This window comes from Lagopus muta, chromosome 3, assembly GCF_023343835.1.
Source record: "Lagopus muta isolate bLagMut1 chromosome 3, bLagMut1 primary, whole genome shotgun sequence".
NCBI classification, from domain to species: domain Eukaryota; kingdom Metazoa; phylum Chordata; class Aves; order Galliformes; family Phasianidae; genus Lagopus; species Lagopus muta.
Genome location: NC_064435.1, coordinates 49757908 through 49781038, shown reverse-complemented (window position 1 = coordinate 49781038; position 23131 = coordinate 49757908). Strand labels below are relative to the sequence as shown.

Genomic DNA, 23131 nt, shown 5'->3' with positions numbered 1-23131 from the left:
AAGGGGAACACAAAGAAATTTAACAGAAACTGGAAACGATATTAAATGGTTACCAGAATCTAAAAAAAGTTTGGCTTTCATTTATGTAGTAAGGCCCTCTTCTCTCCTTCCTACAGGGCACTAATTTTCACTGTAACAGTAAAGTTATCTTTGTGGATAACAGGAAAAAACAAACCAGCATGCACATACATCAGGATACATGACAAAATCTTTAGCTTCTACAGGTTGCTGAAACTCTTCTCAAATCAATGGACTTATGAATATTTGCTATGCACAAAGTAGTTTATCAGTCTTAGGAGAGGAAGTTGGAAAAGAGACTTCCTGCACTCCCATAGTACACAAAAGCACCTAGAGATTAGAATCAAACTCTTCATCTAATTTCTGAACATCTTCTATTTGCTCAATTTGGGTTACAAGTTCCATCTTTTCGCATAAATAAGTTGTTAGTAAGTGTAGATTATTTATTTTTAATAGGTAAAATTCTGCTTCATAGTAGCACTTCTTAGTACTAGGAAAAGGTTTGAAATGTTTTTTTCTCAAGTGTTTCCACATTTACTGGTGAAAATGACAATTAATGAAAACCTCGGAAAGTTCATGCTCTAACAGGAAATTCTTATAAAACTCAAGGACATGGATTCAACTCTTGGGATATTTTATGAGACTTACATAACCAAGCAGAGGCTGTTGTACAGACGCCCATAATACTTTGAATATTCTACATCATTTTCATATTTTGCCAGGAGTTGGTTCTTGCATTGATTCTACATCTTCACAAGGCTGTTTTTGATACCACCCAGATGTGTGCATGTATGTGTATGTATTTTTAAGGAAATAATTTGTTTTCTAGAACTTTTTCTCATTCAGAATTTCTATTTCCTGTTGGATAAATAATGCATTCAGATTTTGCAGTTTTTTACAAAGAGGAATACAATTTTTCATCCTCTTCATACCTTCAGAAGATTATCTGAAATAAATGATAAATTGAAAGACAGCTTTCAGGAGAGAAGAAATATCAAATCCCGTATTAACAGGTAATAAACTGTACACATAACAGAAGTCTTGCCACAGTTGTCACACAGTTCTTTCTTTCTTGGCTGCAAAGACAGTAGCTTCTGTTCTGTACATATAAACCATAGGTTTGAAAGATTTGATCTTCTCCCCTTCAATCAGAGAACATCCATTAGCATCTTGCTTTTGTTAAGTCTGACGCTGTTACTTTTCACAGTTGTGACATACCTACTAAAAGATCCTATTGTTATTTCAAAAAACTTTTACCCTTAGGTCCACATATCTGCAGTACATGTATCTTAATAATATTTTTAAGTAATTATTTGAATTTCAACCATTTTTAGAAGGAGATCAGGAAACACATGGAAATGATTAATCTCTTTCACCAAATGTAGCTTTCCAATGCATTTTTGAGGAACATTCACCCAAGAAAGGCTGTCTACATTAAGTCAAGGTACAGCTGTCTGAAAAGTGCAATTGCCACATGCTTAGTGATCTTGTAACTAACCTTTATGAATTAATACCAAAGAATTTCATGATACCTGTCTGTTACACGAACTGCAGTTCCCCTGAAATGGCACTCTATATTGCTTTGGGAGCCAGCAGCACACAGAAGCAACTGAATGAACCAGCTGTAAATTAGGACAAAAGGCAGACAGAGAAGTGTGCAGAATAAAGAGAGGAAGTCAGGTCTGAGAAGCTGAGGAACAATTTACAAACAAGACAATTTAAGAACCTGTGTGATTTAATGAATGTGCCTCTGTCAAAGATGTCATTCAAGTCAGTTAAAACTTTTCCCAGGATTCTTCTAACTGTACACTGATATTTCAGATGCCTGATTTAAGTCTTGGAGGTCAACTCCCAGAAGTGCTGATCACGTGCTATTGCAGCTAGCCCCAGTAAACACTGAGCATGGAAGATGCTATGTATTGCCTCACGTGCAGAAGATCAGGTACAGATAACTCAGACTCTGTTTCCAGAAGTAAGAGGTAAGTTTTGATTTCCCAGTGCCTATGATCCTCAACTACAAAATGAAGATCCTATTATTCCATCTCAAGTATCTTAATATTGTGTCGTTCTAAGATTAGTGGTAAAAATTCCATGAGAACTTGAACAAGACTTTTTAGAATAGATTTGTACAGTACTTAGTATGCAAAGTGAAGCATATGCCAGTAGGAAGCAAACCAAATATTAAGGAACTATTTATACTGTCCACTATAATAAACGAGATGGGAGTTCTATAGAAAAAAAACCATTAGTATGTAGACTAAAAAATAAATGCTCAAGATATTCAAACTTCTAAGGCTGCTGAGGCACAATTTTTCCCACATATAGACCTGAAAATAATTATTTTGATATTCAATCAGTTTTCATTTTATAATCATTTCAATTTCAGCTACCATTGAGTATAATATTTTGTGTATGTAAATATGCAATATGTGCAAGTTCACACTTCACCTGCAAAGAAGAAAATCTTTATGTGTATATCTTGGGCTGGCAGTGAAAGATATTTACCAGTTTTTAAGTAAACCCACAATTTTTTGAAACTTCGCTCTTATTTTTAAGCTACTATTTAAATTTGTGGCTCAAAGGATTCCAGTAAAAGTAAGAAAATAAATATTGTTCTTTTTTCATTGCGCGAGGCTACCCTCCAGAAGAAGGCTATTTCCAAAACAGCACAGATTATGCAGTGTTTTTTCTTCTGCCAGTTTACTAAACTCTAACTCACAATTTTCCAAGGAGAATGCCTCAGCTTCGTGTGTTCTGCATGCTTTTTTTTTTTTTTTTCCTTCAAATTCTAACTTCTACCTACAAACATATCTTTTTTCCTTTCCTGAGGTGTATTTCCATTGCTTTGGATTCCCATCTTGCTTAGTGCCCAGTACTGTATCTTAATGCTAATGTCAACTTACAAAATTTGAAGTTTCTAATAGGAATTAATTTAAGTTAAATAAAAAAAGTTTCAGCAATTGCTATAGTCCTTTCAGCAAGACAGCATATGAAATTTTTGCTCACCCAGTGAGTCACTGCATACTGACAATAACCTGTGTTATCCACAGATGTGATAAAGGAAATGTAAGTAGATGGGACACATCTGTTCACTCTAAACATTGCTTCGTTAGTGTCATAACATTTATTTTTTATGGATGTTTATGTTTAGAATGTAAGCTAATGAGGACATGAATTCATAAATATACAATCTAGCCAAGAATCTTATTAACTGGACATTAGTTACAACAACAAAAACAAACTTGTATGATTCTGTCATGTTCTTAAGTTCTTTTCTTCAACTTGAAATGGCATCACTGACAGTAACCACAACTAGTAGTCAAATTATCTAATGAGCCTGAAGTCATAACTCATGCACTATGGTCCACAGCTGCCCAGTAGTACCAGGAAAATTACGGGTTTTTTGCAAAGTGTTGCACAGTGGAATAGGCAAACAAACTTCTGTCTTCTCTTTCCTGAAACAGTAAACATCAATTAGAAGATAAAGACACATATTCCATGTCTCAGGGACCAAATGTGGGCAGAAAACCTGTGGTAACCTGTCACCATTTCAATTGCAAAATCTTCTATAATACTCCAAACTTCAGTGTTCCATAGAGAATAACAGTAGGAAAGGTTGAAAAGGAAGAGAAGGAAAAAAAAAAAAGGTGTGTGTGGGAATAATAAAACATGAATGACTTGCTTCAATGCCTTAGCATTATTAAACTAAGAACATCTACATTGCTTGCAACAACTACTCAGCAAAGATAAGGAGACAAACCAAGTTACATTCTTTTTTTTTTTTTCTTTTCTTTTTAGAAGAACTTCTATCTCTAACAATCTATCAGAGTGTAAAGAGAAAATTATTTGTTCGCCAGAAAAACATTTCCTACTACACTTAATGTCTACAGGCTGGGGGCTACTACAATAAAAGAAACAAAGTACAAAAAGGAAAACCTGACAGCACTGAAAACGATCAGAAACGCCACTGAATGCAGTAGGCTTGTGATTCTACAAACAGTTTACCTGTCCTTCAGATTAGCAATGTGAATCTGGAAAAAAATGACAGATACTGGAAAATTATTGGGAGCAAATTATCTCATGATATTTTGGCATTGCCATGTCCAAATAAAATAGCAATAGTGCACGATTTGCATGGGAGAAATGATGAGAAACCGCTAAAAAAAAATGAAGGGTTCCTTTTGACATCACACAGTTGTTTTTATTTATCTATTGTGGTTTTCCCTGAAGGGTTTTTGAATTTACGAAAACAAACAACAAAAGTATGGTGAAAAGGGCTTCATATTATCAGTGAACAAATCAGAGAGGTTGCACAAACTATTTGCAGTACCATTAAAATCTAAGTACAGGACCAATAGTTCAGTAGAACAGCACTCATTTTGTTCTGGCACTGGTGTACATAAGAACCTTTGTTTTTAAGATAATTTTAACCGAATATTGGTTCTCCTATTAAGAGCGATCAGAAGATTTTTAATGTCTATTTAACTAGTCATTCGACACAGAAGAATCTATGTTTTCTGGCATCTTTAATAGATAGCTTGACTGTACTTTTGGTCCCATGGCAGTGACACAAGGTGTCATGACCAAGTTTATTCAAAATTCCTCAGTATCACATTATGAAAACACATGTTTTTAAACGATAGATGAAGAACTCCAGGTCTGGGGATCTTTTACACTAAAACACAGCCAGTTCCACTTGGAAGTGTATCTCATAGCCTTGACTTGCAGTATTCCACACGTTGAGCTGTCTGACCACTCTAAGCAGACATCTGTGGAAACTGGCAAACAAGTACAAAAATAAATCTACGTAAGCCAGGAGTTCCTGACAACTTTTAAACTGTTCTTACACAAGGGTACACCTGGAATCTGCACAATCTTGGATAAGTTACTAGAGGGAGCTACAACTACATGGGCAGGCTAAATAAACACTAAATAAACACCAAAGGAATATGAAATTATTTGAAAACTAGTTGGCTGATTGTCACTACTTTCTCATCCCTCACACGGAGAAAACATTATTCTTGTAACCATGTATAAGCAAGGACTCATTTAATTAAGCTCAGCAAAGGTATCCTAGAATCACTATCATTGTTTAGAAGAATGATTTTATACTAAATAAAATCTAAAAGGAAATTGAGTTTCTGAAATAAAGAAATGGCATTCCAGCCTTACAAAGAATTTATGTACCAACTAAACTCCATGCAAAAAAAGAAAAACCTGAAGAGAAAATGACACTTCTATGAAACTTAGGGAAAAACTGAATGGAATTTGGATTTTCTTATAATAAATCCTACCTTCAATTTTACAAAATAACATGAAAAAGTTCAAAGGCTCTGGAAAGGTTATAACTGACAAAATAACAACCTATTATTTTCTCATACGTGCTAAACTCTTTTCCTGACTGGAAAATCATGCTTTCAAAAGAGCTCAGTGGTTTAGGGAAGACAGGAGTCTAATTTAACAATTCAACACTATAATATGGTCTTTAAAGGGCTGGAAGGTTAGAGAAACGTCAGTCATATCAACAAAGCAATTGAAAATACCCATGCAAAACCAAATAAAAACACAGATTTCCAATGCCTTTTTATTGGGCTATTTCTGTATAGACTTAGCATACATAGACAAACATGTAAGTTCACTTTCAAGTGGATCTATACTTATCTGTGTGCTAGTTTTCCTGAAACTACCAAGCTTTTTAAACTGCCCACATATCTGAATCATTTCCAAACTGCTTGATCAAATTTTGTATTAAGTGCAGGGTGAACTTACTGTACTGAAAATCTGAAATTGAATAAATTCAATTCAAAAAACTGAGAGGTTCACAGCGATGTCCCACCCGTTACTATTGCTTCTATTTCTGTTACCCCTCCCTCACCACATACTGCAGTTCCTGTCCTTCTTACAGACATCTCAGTTCTACATGTTTTTTCACACACAGAAAGTATAGGGAACTGAAGATTGGTATATCCCTAATGCTAAATCTAAACAAAAACTACTGTTTGCAGTAAAGAACAGACACCTCTGGAATGGCAGCAGCAAGACAACAATTAGATTTGCACCCCATTACCAAGAGAGATTCTGGAAGATGGATCTTTCTGACACAAGGATAAGGACAGCCTTTAAATTAAGATCTGTTACTTATCTAGAAGTTACATTACTGAATAAGAAAAAAATTAGACCCAGTGAATACAGGTAAGATTCTTTGGCACTGTAAAACAGAAGGTCAGATTTGACTGCCATATTGGTCTTCTCAGAATTTGAAAAGTTAAGTTTTAGTGGAAAATACTATACTAACAGATATAGAGACAAGCCAACAATGTCATGTGTAATATTACAGGTGGGCAGAGTAGACATTAGGAGAAAGTGATATGGCCTTCCCTGGAGATATTGCATTTATTCATGATCTCCACAGGTAACAAAACCAGCACCAGTTTCTAGAAGACAATATCTAATACATATTAGTTCAAAGGCACTACGCAATTTAAATTAATCAAATAGATGGCTCTATCATTTTTCATACATTTTACAGTTCTCACAGAAAGGAGAACTCCTGTTCCTCCAGATCTTACAGCATTAGGAAGTAAATAAATTACCTGTAACCAAAGTCTGTCACTTGTAGTGAATTTACCATTGGCAGTGCATTGAAAAGTAGCAAATTGTCCTGCATTGACTTCCACACTCTGAAGACGCAAGAAATGGGGAGTTTTTGCTGTTGGAAGAAGAAAAAGGATTCAAATTAAGCAACACAAATACAATGATTATAATTAATACATGGAATACTGTTCCACTTCAAAAGGCTTAAATCACTGAAGATATATTATATTTTAGGTTGTTTTAATTTTATTCTTTTATTCCTCTGTCTCTGAGAAAAAGCATAAATGATGGGTGCTATTTAATTAATCCTGCTATAAATTATCTTAGCTCAGCATCCCTTTTGCAATTAACAATCTGTATTAAGGAAATTGTATTGAAAATAAATTGATACTCAGAATAAAAAATTATTAGCTAGACTACTGACTAGACACAACAGCAAGAAGTTGAGAGATGTTGTCAGGGAAACAGGTCTTCCTCTTAACCAGGTACAGTCAGAGGAGATGCTTTAGAATTGTAGCATGAAACAGCTAAAATGCTAACATAATGCTTCTCGCTACCTACAGCTGCATTCCTTCCATAAAATTAAGTGTTGAACAAAAACAGAACACAAGGCATTCTCCACACTGATGCTTATTTTCAATTTAGAAAGAGAAAATGCTCCTAAGCAAAAATGAAAACAATACAGCAGCATTTAACCTAACTAATAATAGATATTCAAATGAGACCCATCTCTACTGCAGAAGGAAAGAGAGCATGTATATTTCCGTTTTACTAGAGAGAACAAAAAATGTGACAAAAGAAGATAGAAATTTGATATAGAAACTCACCCTTGAGAACACATTGTTGCCCAGCAATTCAAATCCTACTGCAGTCAAGGAGAATTTTTGTACTGTCTATACTAGCAGATAAGCCAGGCTCTGAACATTGCTTTCAGTCATGGAACAGCTAATATTAGAATAAACTACAAAACTAAGCATATGCTTTCTAGCAGAGCATCACAACTGTTTAAAATGCTGATGACATTCTCTTAGAAGAGCTTATCACTGGGGCAAACTACAGATTATAACAGAAAATAATCAGCAACCAGATTTGAAGAAAACAAATTTTTTTACAGCCAGCATAAGGCAGTATAAGAAGCCAAAGATGGAAGAAAACAGCTCTAGTTAATATCTAATTGCAGGAGGAAATGTTTTCATGACAGCTGTCCTTTTGGCAAATTTACTAGATGTAGCATTTGTCTTTATTTGAACATTTCCCAATGGAATCAGGGCAGACAGCCTCTATCTTCTTCACCTATGAAATTATTACTGGTTGTCTATTCAGTAAAATTCTCAGGAAGTTTCTCTTATTTTTTTAATATCAAATTTTACCCTTTTACCATACTTGTTTTTTTCCTCAATCTTCCCAAACACTGCTAAGGTAGCCTCTCTGAACTACAATGCATAGCCTAAGTAGAAAGGGACTTTAGGATTTTTAAATACACACACACAAACCAACCAATTGCCAAAGACGTCTTTCAGTTCTACACACAATCTTAATTTTCACTTGGCTTTTGTCCACGCTACCCAGACAACTGCCTAAAATGTATGTCATGGTTTCATGGTATTTTTCCTATTTCAATTTTTGTTAAAAGTTAATCATTTAGAAAGTACTTTTTCTAGGAATGTACAGGAAGAAAAGTCATTATGAGTCTTGCAAGGCATTATATACAAAATAGTTTATTTCCAATTCTCCTTTTTTCTATTTTCTTGCAGACAGTGATGTTTTAATTTCTAACATTTTAGTTACTTTATTGAAAAAGTGTTTCATTACAGTTTCTAAATTTCAACACTTTAGAATTAGAACTCTACACATTATGAGATATAACTCAGTACTTGCAGCTTTTGAGAATGAATGCACAGATCAGACTTCTCAAAAACTCTAAGAAAAATCACTATGCTGATAAAGTGCTCCTTATACTTCACTAGTCAAACCTAAGATATGAATTCAGAACGTAGAAGTGCAAATACTGCCTAACAACGAGAGCCTGCTCTGTTTATTAGAACTAAGTGATTCAGGCATAATAGCTGCTGATTCTGCATAACTGTCTCCGTATTTGAAGAAATGTCTGTGTCTTTTTGCCACTAACACTAAAACGATATTTATGAGGTGTTCTAGCATTAACCAATGAGCCACTTTTTATTTTAAACTGCAGCTCATACTTACAAATCACAAAGAATGCATACAAGTACAATATGTCATAAGAAGCGGATGAACAATTACACAGCATTTGGTATCACAGAATCACAGAATTGTAGGGGTTGGAAGGGACCTCCAGAGATCATCGAACCCCCCTGCCAAAGCAGGTATCTTTTTCCTCACTCAGTCACTTGGTCAGTGAGACTACAACCTACAATTCATTGTATGACTTCAATATGTGTTACTTAACAAATAGCAGATATGTGAAATGATAGTTTCCGTAAGCAATTTGGTTAAAGACACCTGGATTACTATATCCAACTTTTAATTCATGAGGTTGATTTTAATATCGCTCTTAAAAGAACTTAGGGGAGCTAAGTATTGTGTGTTCTTAGTAATCACAGAATTGTAGAGGTTGGAAAGGACCTCTGGAGATCATCTTGTCCAATCCCCCTGCAAAGTAGGCTTCTTACAGTAGGTTACATAGGAAAGCTTCCAGGTGGATTTGAATATCTCCAGAGAAGGAAACTCCAGAACAACTCTGGCAAGCCTGTTCCAGCGTTCTTTCACCCTTAAGATGAGGGTAAGGATTTTTTTTCTCACGTTTATATGGAACTTTTTATGCTCAAGTTTGTGCCCGTTTACCCTCTGTTCTGTCACTGGCTACCAATCAAAAGATACTGGCTCCATCCATTTGACTTTTGTCCTTTAAATATTTATATGCAGTCTCCACCAGCCTGAACAGTCCCAGGTCTCTCAGCTTTTCCTCATAAGATAAATGCTTCAGGCTCCTAACCATCTTTGCAGCTCCCCACTGGACACTCTCTAGAAGTTCCCCGTCTTTCTTTAACTGAGGAGCCCAGAACTGGGCAGAGTACTCCATATCAGGCCTCACCAGGGCAGAGCAGAGTGGGAGGATCATCTCCTTGGACTTGCTGGCCATGTTTTTTTTTTTTAATGTAACCCAGGATACCATTGGCTTTCTTGGCCACAAGGGCACACTGCTGGCTCATGGCCAACCTGTTATCCATCAGGACATTCAGGTAATTTTTGCAGAACTCCCTTCTAGCAGGTCAGTGCCTTGTCACAATGGGATAAAGAAACATATTAGAAAATAAGGCAGTAAAAAAGCTTCAAAACTTTAGCCATGAATGTGAACTTTCTAACTGGGAATTTACCCTGAGCAATCTTGTTTGGTAAAGCCACAGCCCTCAACCAGCTGAGTTTTCTACCTTCTAAGAACTAGAAAAGTAGTCATGTCATCAGTTCAGTTCTTGCGATGTCCACCTCCCTCATTAATGCCTCATCTTGTAGCTGCATTTAATTTTTGATGTTGATAGAAAGACATATAACATGTCCTGATGATTTTTGTTCTGAAAGAATTGTTAGATGATGCAAGTTCATGCTGTGCAAAAATGGGATATAAAATACATCTCCTAAGCTGGTAAGGTGCAGTGATCAAATGCTAGCAACATTTTGTATATATTTAGCATATTTTTGCAGTAGTGACATTGTTTTCTGACATTTTCTGTATCTTTTCCTTAACATTTACTGAGGGACAGTAGCACATACATTTTAGAAGACTTTAAAATAGTGTGTGGATACTTACTACACGGATGTCCTAAAACTTTCACTTCATCAATGGCCACATATCCAGGGTGACCTGAAGTTACCACTTCAAAAACAACCTGAGAAGTAAAAAGAGAATTTCTGTTAGCAGCTTTATAAAAGAGGAAATATAAAAATACTTTGTTATGGAAAAATATGTCAACTCTTTCAACATTTGAGAGCTCTTTGTAAATGAAGAACAATAAGAAAAGCTTCAAAATGAGTTATAAAAAAGAGCCAGAAGATAAATCGTATTTTTCATGTTTATACTGTTTCAGAAATTTACTAGAGTGATTATACAAGGCTGATAATGAGAAATACTCCCCCAGTATTTGGCTGCCACAATAGTTACCTAATAATCTTCTTAAGTATTAAAATCAATAATTTATTTTTAATTATTTTATTTGAATGGAACACAGACCTACTTTTACTAAATAAATGACCACTCTTCAGTATACAGTGTTCTACACAGTATCAGATACAAACAAATCCATTTTTAAGAATGTATTCTCTGTGCTCTTAGTCTTCCAACAAATCCTGTGAATTAAAGAAAAGCAGATCCATATGCCATTGTTTGTTTAATGGCTATAAATAGGTCACATAATAAATGGAGTGCTCCTGTTATTTGAATTAAGCACATTCAGAAGTAAACATCTCCAAACTTTGGCAACCTTACTTTTAATAGCCCAAGAATGTTTATGTGAAATAGAAGAAAATATGCCAGTAACATTAGCAGGTACATTTCCAAAGCAATGGAAAAGAAGCTCATGCTCAAAGTCAGCCTGTGAAGAAGTTGAAATTTAGAAGCAACTTTTCATATATATGCTACATTTGATCTTGGAATAGATGCAGATGGACACTGCGTACTGTACCCTTAGCAACAATTATTTCGGCAGAAAGAGAATGATACCAAACACAAGCATGTTGTAAGGATAACATACAGCCCCCTAATATTAAACCGAAGTTTTCCATTGCCGAATGAACACTGGTAGAAGACCAATATTGATTTTGACACAGACTTGGAGATACGCAAATTCTTTTCCAGCTCTCACCATTTTTCATCTTTCTCATTTCTTCATCATCACTGGCCAACAACCCTACTCTTTTGTCTCAAATATCACAGTATTCTTCCTAAATTCTGTCCATTTCTCCTCAACATCAGTGGAGTAAAATTGCCATACATATAGTTTTAAGTCCACACAACTGACAAGAAAAATATTTTTCATTCTATTTCTGTCTCCTGTCCACAAAAGAATTTCAACCTGCAGGGCTAACATTGCCCCGGGTGAACATGACAACAAGAGAAAAGCATGAGATGGCCATGAAGAAAGTTCAAAATCCACCAACCAATTTTTGTGGAAACAAGTTCTACAAGACAAAGACTGCTCAGTCACAAACCTCAGATTGTGGACTTCCAAATAGCTGAAGGCACTCTGATGGCACTCATAGTTGATACTGCCCATCCACAGCAACTGAGTGGTCAGGTTATGTATGTGGCTCCTTGTGTTCAGCAGAACCTCTAGACCAAGACCGCTCAAAATTTCAAAGCATCTCTTTTCTACAAAAAACATTTTTTTGGTGGAACTGATCTTAGGAACTACCCTGAGATACATAGCTCTTAAAAGAATAACTTCTTTTCAAAAAACTGAGAGAGGTTTACAAATGATGGTCTCTACTTAGCAGCATTTAAATGGAAATAATTATATAATTATATATATATAATTATATATAATATAAAATCTTAGCAGCATTTAAATGGAAATAGAAACTGGTAACTTGCACAAAGAAACCTCGAGTCTCAATAGCAGAGAAAGACTGAAAAAAGGAAATTGAAAAAGGAGGAGACTGCTCCATTTCTTGGGGTTCTACCAAGACTACTTACAACACAGCAGGTCTGAAAGACTGTAGGGCATGAAAATGATTGCACAGTGCTGAAAACGTGCAGTAAAGACAGGGATGTTACAACACGGCAGTGAAGAACAGAGAGTAGACAGTTTGGTCTCAGAAATGGTGGAAAGGTTCCTGGGGAAATATGATGCCAGTAAGAAAACCACTGAGCAAAATGAATCCAAGGTGGAGGTAAAGAAAAGCCTGAAAAATCCAATTTCTCTGATTTCTCTCCTGTATTCTCTAGCTGCTTTGAGTTTCAACTGTTAAGAAGAAAAAAACAAAAACTCTAAGTCTTATTTTTATTGAAATTGATCTCACAAGTTTCTTTAAAGTTTCTTTCAGGCAACTCGCTGTAAGGAGATCTGCACAAAGCCATCATGATTCCAACACGCACAGAGAATGTTCTTGTCAGGCTCTTCATTTTCAGATACACTAAAATGTAGAAAAGTACTGGAGATATCTGCATATGCACAACTTTAAAGAAGTCAGCCAATCATTAAGTTTTCTGCTAAAATTATTATTGCCATATAACAGGGATTTAACTAATGTCAGAAAATAGTTGCATAAGAGAGTCTTTTACAAGGAGTGGTCTGACTTTCAATAAAAACAAATATCTAATTAGAAAATCTCAAAATAATTTTTGTAATCCAAAACTGGGGAGCTTAGCTACAGATTTTCCGACAGGTTTCAAGTAGTTCCTTATCACAATATACTCACAGACAAGTATAGACTGACCATAAGCCAGTTCTATCAGTTTACTGGCAAAAACTACAACCTTGAAATAACTAAATTGGATATACTTATGGAAACAGAGAAAGATTCAATGAGTGATCTAAAATATTTTGCAATATCTCTAGACAATATACCCAAAATACCATCATCACAAATAAGCCAAGCAATGTATCAAGAAACTGCCAGCTAGATGTGCTATTAAATTACAAATGTTGTCACTTAGGAGAGCAAGTTCCAAAGAAAAGTTATGCAAGTTGAAATATAGTCAGTTTAATCACGCATCCATTACATGCAATAGTCAAGCTGGTATCAACTTACCTGACCATACATTTTAGTCTTTTTTGACAGAAAAGTCACATTTATTAGTAAATAGAAAGGGACACTACAGCCAGCAGTGATACACTATAGCCAGCAGTGATACACTATAGCCAGCAGTGATACACTATAGCCAAACAGACATCACTGATGTGCCTTTCCCTTCATATATTCAAGAACATGACACACACTAAAAGTACAGTAATAGAATTTACTCTGTTCACAGTCTGAGAAATACTATCAAATTCTCTATCCAAATCCAGTACAGTTCTATTAATATAAATAAAGATTATAGATCACGGTATTTGCTCAAGTGAGCATGTTCCCTTGTACATTAAAAAAATTCATTTGATTCTACAGATGCCGTGGGCCTGCAAATCCCTGTAAGCATACTGCACACTGCATGGGACTGTTGAGGACTGGACCTAGAAACATTTCTGCTAACTTGTTTTTCTTCTAAAAAGCTGACAGGGCTGTCAGGATTTAATGATCTTAGAGGTCTTTTCCAACCTAAATGATTCTATGACAATTCACAGATGTGGATCAGTTTCCCTAATTATTTCTCTTAGAAATAAAACCCCACATCTTGTTTCACACCAAGCTTTCTCCAACATTTCACACTTGAAAAGCTGTGTGTTTTGTGGAATTTCACATTTCTACTTCAGAAGCCAAACTTTGCATTTCCTCCCAGCTGCCACAACACCTGTAGGCAATATGACAGACTCCAGTCAAAACAAAGGCGACATCCAAGCAACAGCAGGCAGGGCAGTCCTTTGATTTGTTAGTCTTATTATTCCATCACCTTATCAGGCAGGAAACAACTGGTTAAAACAGTAAATTCAACTGCTCAGGAAGAGCTGGGCTGATGCTGGCCAGGGAGCTGCCTGGCCTCCTGGGTCTGCCAAGCAGGAAGCAGGAAAGTGGCCTAACGCTGCATGTCCCAGAGCCTCCCTGCTTCACTGAAGGGCAAAATTAGCTTCTCATTCCTGCCGCTTCCCCTTTCTGTGCATGAACAAAAGAAGGGGGGCTGCTCACCAACGTAAATGCTTACTGCTTAAAATGTGCAGCTCACGATAACTTCTCTGCTCCCCTGAACAATAGGAATAAATAGTTTTTGTTGCCACACAACCTCGCTCTGTAAATTCCTGCCTTTGTTGTTGCAAAATCACAATGCTTTTAGTTGAAAGGTGGGTTGTACCTCTACTTCACATGACTTAAAAATAGCAGTCTGCAAAAAACAAGACGGAAAAAGGAGTATTGAGAAAGCTCCTTAACATTAGACTGCTTTTTTTGCTCCCCATAAACTGGGCCAAGATTCCTCCAGCACGCATCCCACCCTGCCAACAGCATTTGTTGCCTTCTCTTCAGTGTCTGCTGCATTTTACTCCAAATTGCTCTTTTCCTTGGTCAAATCAGACACCAGTGGTTACACAAAGGTAAGTTGAGCACTTCTCCCCTTTGGGGCCTGTCCTAGGACTGCCCCTGTTCTTATTGTGTCTTCAAAGCCACAGTAAGGGACATTTCTCACTTCATCCTTCACAGAAGCCACAAAAACCTACCAGAGCGTATTTACTTGGGCTCTTAGCAGCACTGCCACACCTAGAACATGGTTAGGCCTCATAGATTAGGAATTTACTGCATGCTATGTGCATCTCCATCTATCATTCCTACATAACTACTGTCCAATACTCAAATGAGCACTTCAGTACATTAAACACCACCCAGGTTGTGCTGCCAACCTGAGAATCCAAAGAAACCTTTTCAAAGTGAACAGCACTGAAAACTGAGCTCCAAACTATCAGACTTACTACATCGTGCTCTTCTTGCTTTGTTTTTAAACCAGATGTGTTGAACAGTTCCCTTGGTTTAGGAACAAGGGATGGGAGAAAACACTAGACTTTTGTTTAAAAGTAAACAAGAATGCATCTGCTTACTCTTGGACATTTATATATTGATGGTTTTTTTTAATTTAGATACGTTGCCTACCCTCACACATCTTTCTCAAAATAAATGCATTCCGAAATCACACAACTCAGTGAAAAAGATGTTGGAACACTCAAAGCCATTCAAGAGGCAATATGTATTTCCAACTTTGAGTTCAAAGTGCAGTTCAGTAACCATAAGCATGCAGTTTAATGTAGAGCATGCAATATATGAGAATTTGAGCACTATATTGAGCACAACCCTCACTGTTCAAAGAGTTCCACTCATTGTCCTAGCTGGTGACTGAAGTACACTGCATGAACCAAACTTCAAGTACAGCCTGTATAAAACAGGTTCTGAAGGAAATGAAAGTTTAAGTAGATTTGAAAAAGCAAATTGGATTTACTGCTTCTTATTCCCTAAACTCCCAATTTACAGGGAAAAGTATCAGACTGGTAAAGGGTAAATCTCATCTTAACGTGAAGTGATACCCTCTATTGTGTCTTCACTGAGAAAAAAAATCAGGAATTAATACCAGGTGCTTGCCCATTTACTCATGCTAGTTTCAGAGGAAATTATATTTAAAGAAGGTGCACAAACAGACAGAGTAGCATACTCCAGTACAAATTATTTTTAATCCTTTCAATTCCAATTTTGGATTTAAACAACTGCAGTACTTGTTGGGTTTTTTTTTTTGTTTGCTTGTTTTTGTGTTTTTTTTTTAAATCAAGATTTGTTTCAGCTCAGTGCTGCCATGACTGACTCCAAGCAAATTACAAAGGAAATAATTCAAGATATAAAAAGTGACAAGGGGATAGTATGTAACTTGCAACAGTGCTGTGCTAAATTGCTTGCTTGCAGGGTTAGAAATTGGAAACAAAAGCTTTTCATCAGACTCTACTCAGTAGCAGCATTTTGCATACTGTAAAGTTTTAAAACTGGAAACATTTCAGAAATGTAAAATAGATTTCAAATACTACAAACTTGTCTGAGAACCATTAAGTACTCTGGGAAAATAAGAGAACACAACCCTGAAATCAGCATTTTTTCCTTCTACTACAGAATCCAAACCATGGAAAAAAAAAATAAAAATAAAAACGTTAAAAGAGACAAAAACAATAACATCATCTCCCCTCCTCACTGGAGGAGCAGCCTTTTCGGCATTCACTTTTATCTCAAAGCATCAATTTTGAAGCCTCTCAACCTACTGAGGCTGGGTTCCAAGATCCTAAAAACAAGCTCACCACTTCTCACTGACATCTACATAGCACATAACTTTTTTTTTTTTTTTTTTTTTTGTCTGTGTACATTTTGTTCAAGTACATAGGAGGGCGAAAGTAATCATGCAGAGCCTTGTTTTGTTTGCAGGCCATCTCCCATGGCATGATAAACTCCTTCTATAACACACAAAAAATAATGCAGAAATACCTAAGTTACTTTGAACTCAGTAACTCAGGGACCAGGAGCCACAGCAGAAAAGAACAAGCTGGGCTGATTATCTCTGACCCTCAAAAGGTGTTTGGCACCATGAACCTGTGTTACTGCAACTATACTGTAATCAATAGCTGGAATGAAGTGCAGACATACCCTAAAGTCAAAGACAGATGTTAAACAGTAGCACTTGGAAGACCATTAATTATGGAATTAAATGTGTCTTAATCAACAGAATACTTCACAATTTAAGTTCAAATATGCAGTAATTAGACTACAATTAGTGTTGTTACATGCAGGTTATCATGGTGATTTATATATGTCGCACAGCTTTCATATGGGGTAAAACCTACACAAATAATTACCTAATAAAAAGAAAAGTGTATGCTGAGAGAAATTAATTATTTTGTTCAGAAACCGTACTTCCAAAGAGTCAATTCTAAATGGAAACTCAACATGAAAGGTATTAGGCAGCTTGGATAACTGGTGCTACAATAATAAAACACTTAACTATTAAATCTTTTGAATGCTTTGCGTGTGTGTTAATATGTGGTTTAAGCAAATAAATCTTTAGACATTGGATTAAAATTCACTCCACGCTACAGAATTTAATTTCTACTCAGATACCATTAGTGGGAGTTATTTTGCCTACATTCTTCACGAATCAGTAGCAAAACAGACTAACACCACTGTTTTTATGCATCCTGGGTTATATAAATATTACAACTGTGGAATGTTATCATACAATTTGTCTGTAGTACATCTTGGCTTCATCTGCAGCTAGAAACCTTGTAGGATATCCTATTAATGGAATGGAATTATAGTGCATTCACAGGGGATGCAGATGCCCACATGAATATGCAACTTAAGATACAAAAAAGCAAATCAGAGCACTGTGTTGCTTTCTCCATCTACTAAAGCAGAGCCTTTTCCTGGACACTACTTTCAGGAAACTACCAGCCCTCATGTGTGAAAAGTTAAAAAGGCCCCTATCATTCCTTAAACAATATTATCAGAAGACTTTTAGGAAAGAAGTATTTTTGGAAATACTACTTTTCTGAAAGAGTGGTCAGACACTGGAATGGGTTGCCCAGGGAGGAGGTGGAGTCATCGACCCTGGAGGTGTTCAAGGAACGTTTGGATTTTGTGTTGAGGAACATGGTCTAGTGAGTACTATTGGTGATAGGTAGATGGTTGGATTGGATGATCTTGAAGGTCTTTTGGTCTTTTCCAACCTTGGTGATTCTGTGATTCTGTCACCCAGCCACTGATAAATCCTGATAAAAAGTTCTGGAGCTTTCGGATTTTATGTGAAAAAGACATGAGCCTGTGACAAAAAAGCTAAGGATTTTTTTAATCAAAAGAGCAGGAGCTCAAGAAACTGAGCTGTTGCAGGACACCTCTCAGGTGGGTCCTCTGCTTCCTCCCACCGCATGTTAAGCAGTCTGAGCTCTCACCTAACTTCAATGCACGTTCTCACAAGATCCACATATAGCTTCTCTCCACCTCCCAGCTGCTTGCAGCTAACCTCTTGCCTATCCCTAGAATAGACTCCACGAAGAGGAAAGAGCCTGCAAACAGATTAAAATAGCACAAAAGAGCCAGTGCAGGACTCTGCACCTGGGACGAGGCAACCCAAGATATATGTACAGACTGGGGATGAGAGGCTAGAGAGCTGTCCTTTGGAAAGGGATGTGAGGGTTATGGCTGACAGCAAGTTAAACATGTGTCAGCAGTGTGCCCTGGCAGCCAGAAGGGTCGCTGCCACTGACGGGAAAGGAGGGGTTGTCCTGCTCTTCTCTGTATGGCCTCACCTCCAGCACTAAGTGCAGTTTTGGCCCCACAAAAGAAGGGCATAAAACTATGATAGAGTGTCCAAAGGAGCACTACAAAGATTGTGAAGGGTCTAGAGAACAACATGTATGAGGAGCAGCTGAAATCCCTGTGTTTGCTCACCCAGAACAGAGGAGCTGAGGGGAGTTCTGTTGGCAGCTGTAACTCCTCACAGGGAGCGGAGGGCAGCGCTGAGCTCTGCCCTGTGTGACAGCAACAGGGTGCAAGGGAAAGGCATGGAGCTGAGAGGGGAGGGCAGCTGGGGGTGAGGGACAGATGCTGCACCAGAAGGTAGTGGGCATGGAACGGGCTGCCCAGTGGTCATGGCCCCAAGTGCTTTCAGACTGCTCTCAGACATAAGGTTTTAATTTCGCGTGGTCTGTGTGGAGCTGGGAGCTGTACTGGATGATCATTTGGTCCCTTCCAACTCAGGATGCTCTGTAATTCTACGATTCCATGAGAAATAAAGAGAAATTCCATCACTGTATCAGTAAGGAAAATGCATTAGAGATTTCTAAGAGAATGGAGGCAAACAAATTGGCAAAGGCCATGAAATATGAAGATGGAGAGAGAGCTTCTTCAAGAATAAATTAGTTCATCTGCAACAAAATAGTGAAGCTATACTATTTTAAACTGATTCCTTGGACCTCCATGGATATTGCTATAATACATTTTGGCACATCAACTAAATTGCAATTCTTAAGCAGAAGTAATTTCACAATTTATGCAGCAAATGCAAAGAAAATGACTTAATATAGTCCTCAGTGAAGGAAGGGTAGATTGTGTCAAAATTTCTAGGTGTCTATTTTACATAAGGCGATGCACAGTAATTTCCTAAACTGCAGTAACTGGTCCAAGCATATAAGGATTCATCTATGAATAAAGGCGAACAGTCCTGGGTTCAGGTCTTGAGAGAAAGGCTATCTTTCTGTTTCAGTGGCCAAATATCAATATTCCTGAGACATCAGTTAGATGTGTCATATTGTTAGAAATCTGATACAGATTATTATTATTATCAACAACAGATTTTAAACTCTCTCAAATTGCAGTATTTTTATCAGAATTTTAATTTAGCTTAAATTTACTTATCAAGAGTCTGTGCTTCTTCTGTTAAAATTCCCCCACACACATTACTACTTTGTTTCAGAGCTTTAGTGAGGCTTTGAAACATTTTCCTCATCTTCACTGCCTGTTGGTTTGCAGAGCAGTTCTGCTGCATCCAAACCAGACTCTTTTCAGAAGGAATTAAATCTTAAGTTTCTTCCTTAACTCACTCTAAACTCCAGTGTGGACAACCTAGCTCCAGACCAAAGCATAAACAACACAATTGTATGTTCACCCAGCGTCTGCAAAATGTACACACATCATACTACTCTCCTGGACAACCCAGAAAGCTCATAAATACCTCCAGAAGATGTTCTGTTACAAAGCAGCCAGAGTTATAACCCATACTAGCTGTGAAATTCTATGTGGAACGCTCTACTCTTCTATTGCCCATTGAGGTTCATTGTTACAGTCAAGATAGAAAGGCTCTTTGGTATCACTGGAGGGCATTCTCAACAGTAGCATGAAATTGGTAATGTGTGGCACACAACCTTGAAGAAAGGTGCCCTTTCACCTTGTGAGAGGTAGAAGTACGGCTAAACCAAGCCTGGACTCTGTGGTCAAGATGCCTCTTTAGAGCATGAGGTTTTAAGTAGTATGCAGATTTTCCTACAATGCTTAGGATAACCTAAATTTTCCTAATAAGCCTGATCTTCTGGAAAAGATGCCAGTATCCTCCACTGAATCAATGGCCCACTTTAGGTGACCCACACCTTGAATTCTTCCAGTGAGGCTTGCTGAGACATCCATAAACTTACCCTGGATGTCCTTCAAGAATCAACACCTGGTCACTCCTGGCACATGCAGAAACAGAAACAAGGTTCTACCATACGTGATAGTAGTGGTCAGGATATTGATGTAGGAATCAAACTGCTGTCACTCTCTGTATAACACACACATAGAAAACACTATAGAAGGACATCTGCAGTCCCCATCTTTGAGATAGCCTTCCTCATGAAAGCTTCAAATGATGAGTGAAAAATGTCAGACCAGGGGAACCAAACACAGTGCAAGTGAAAATGATAGGTACCTAAGTAATACCTTTGGTCTGCTCCTATTAAGGCTTCCATACAGTACTTTCAAGAAACTGGCAAGTGAGATTCTCACTAAATCTTTAGGATGTAATCAGAAGAACATTCCTTTGGTAGCTGTTGTTCCATTTCTGACTGCATTGGTCAACAAGTATTCATCATCTAAATCAAACCTGAAGACTCTAATGCAGTAAAATCTATTGACATTCAATTCCAGCATCCTTAATGAACTGAAAGAATTACTGGATTTATTATCGAGAAATTAAAGTGATTGACTGGAATCAATAGAAGAAATTCTTGATTGTTTCAACATGATTATTTCACCCACATTTGTTGCAGTTCAACCAGCAGGTGGCTAAGCACCACATGGTTGTTCACTCACTCTTCCTTCCCAGTGTTGCTGGGGGAGAGAATCAAAAAGAAAAAAATGAAGTAGAACTCACAGTTTGAGATAAAACTATTTATCAAAGTAGAGGAAAAGATAATAATTATGACAAACATATAAAGATAAATAAATGTATATAACGAATGATGCACAAACAATTGCTCACCACTCCAGACTGACACCCAGCTAGCCCCTGAGCAGTGGAAGAGAGTGAGATGAACTCCCATCCCCTTCAAAACTCCTTCTTATGATGTCGTATGGTATGGAATATCCCAGTGGCCAGTTTAAGACAGCTGTCCTAATTCTGTTCCCTCCCAGCTCCTTGGACCCTTCTCTGTGAATGGCTTTGGCTCTGTACAACACTGATGAGCAGCAACTATAAACATTGGTGTGTTATCAACATCATTTTTCTCTTAGCAGCAAAACATAGCATCATAACAGACACTCTGAAGAATTATGACCCAACTTATGAAACTAAGACCGATATTCATGCCTTATTCCATACCATTTACATCACTGCCCCACAGTTTCTACACATCTAATTACTAATTTCTACACATCTACACAACTAATTACTATCCCTTATCTTCCTTACTGACATATGTACACATACACTTATTATTCCTCTGGTCTATGGGCCATCCATGTAAATTCTCCGTGGTATTCATTTAGTTCATAATTCTGGGCTCGCATCTGTCATACATATGAAGTGTGTGCGTGTGTATGAATGCATCTCATATTTCTGTAAGTATATGTAAACATTTAAACATAGCTGTATGCATGTAAAAACACTTATCTGCAAAAATGTAAGATAAAGATCAATTAAACATACTGAAAAATATTTTGATTTTTAAGTCAAAATGATAATTTAGAGCCAGGTGCTGACTACGAGAAATATAATTTCATAAAAAAACAAAACATACCTGATAAAAATTGGGCCAGAAAGTGCTAATTGCCAGTTCTGCTCTGTTCCAAGTACTAGTAGTAGATGTGTTCCACACTGGGTTACCAATAGGTCCATCGTTAACTTTCACATACACATTCAAAGTGCCAGGGCTAGATCCACTCTTGCTTGAAACATAATAGTGGAAATCAATACAATGCGTATCATTTTCTTTTAGATGGGGCATCAGGAGGTGAGCTTTCTGTCCTGCATATCTCCCAGATGTATTCACCAACATGAAAGAACCTGCAAAACAAAGTCACTATTTCAATTTCTCATTATTTCACCTTCCTTTTCTGTTACAGTAATCTGTAACTAAGGCATCATTAAAAAATAATTTTTTAACTTGCTTCTAGTAATATAGAATCATAGAATCACTCAGGCTGGAAAAGACCTTAAAGATTATCAAGTCCACCCACAACCTAACCATACTACCCATACTACTCTAACAACCCTCTGCTAAATCATGTCCCTGAGCACCACATCTAAATGGTTTTTAAACACATCCAGGGATGGCAGCTCAATCAACTCCCTGGGGAGTCTATTCCAGTCATATCGCTATTCCATTCCATATCATTATAAACTGTATTTAACCTCAAATCGCTTTCAAGAATCTTAAGATTATTTTCAAGGCTAGTAAGTACTAGAATCCTTATTTTTCATGCAAAGAAAGAAAGAAAGAAAGAAAGAAAGAAAGAAAGAAAGAAAGAAAGAAAGAAAGAAAGAAAGAAAGAAAGAAAGAAAGAAAGAAAGAAAGAAAGAAAGAAAGAAAGAAAGAAAGAAAGAAAGAAAGAAAGAAAGAAAGAAAGAAAGAAAGAAAGAAAGAAAGAAAGAAAGAAAGAAAGAAAGAAAGAAAGAAAGAAAGAAAGAAAGAAAGAAAGAAAGAAAAAAAAACCTTGTCATGATCAGCACTGCAGTAAATCTACAGATATTAGAAGAGAATCAGTCAGAGGTGGAAACTATTCAAGCACTTCTGTCTGCTTAGTCCAATTGAAATCGAGGACAGATGTGAGCACAGATGTTGGGATGCTGTATCTAATAGGGATGCAGTTTAAAATGTTCCTGATTCCTTAGGCTCACTTCAGCTTATCAGCAGCTACTGCTTTTACTGATTAAGTGTGGTCAGAGAACCATAGAATTGCTCAG

At 36.9% G+C, this 23131-nt stretch overlaps 1 protein-coding gene across 12 annotated transcripts in view; it reads right to left on the bottom strand.

Annotated features, from left to right (window-relative positions):
- Nucleotides 1-23131, bottom strand: part of PTPRM (protein tyrosine phosphatase receptor type M) — a 459433-nt gene that overhangs the window by 297734 nt on the left and 138568 nt on the right. For all 12 annotated transcript variants that reach the window (XR_007376063.1, XM_048940376.1, XM_048940372.1 and 9 more), the window contains exons 3-5: nucleotides 21966-22231; nucleotides 10400-10478; nucleotides 6612-6727 (exon numbers count right to left, since the gene is read on the bottom strand). Coding sequence is in view for 11 of the 12 variants with exons in the window: in XM_048940376.1 (XP_048796333.1) it covers nucleotides 6612-6727; nucleotides 10400-10478; nucleotides 21966-22231 (461 nt within the window). In the remaining variant the exon portion in view is untranslated. The remainder of the gene's footprint in view (nucleotides 1-6611; nucleotides 6728-10399; nucleotides 10479-21965; nucleotides 22232-23131) is intronic.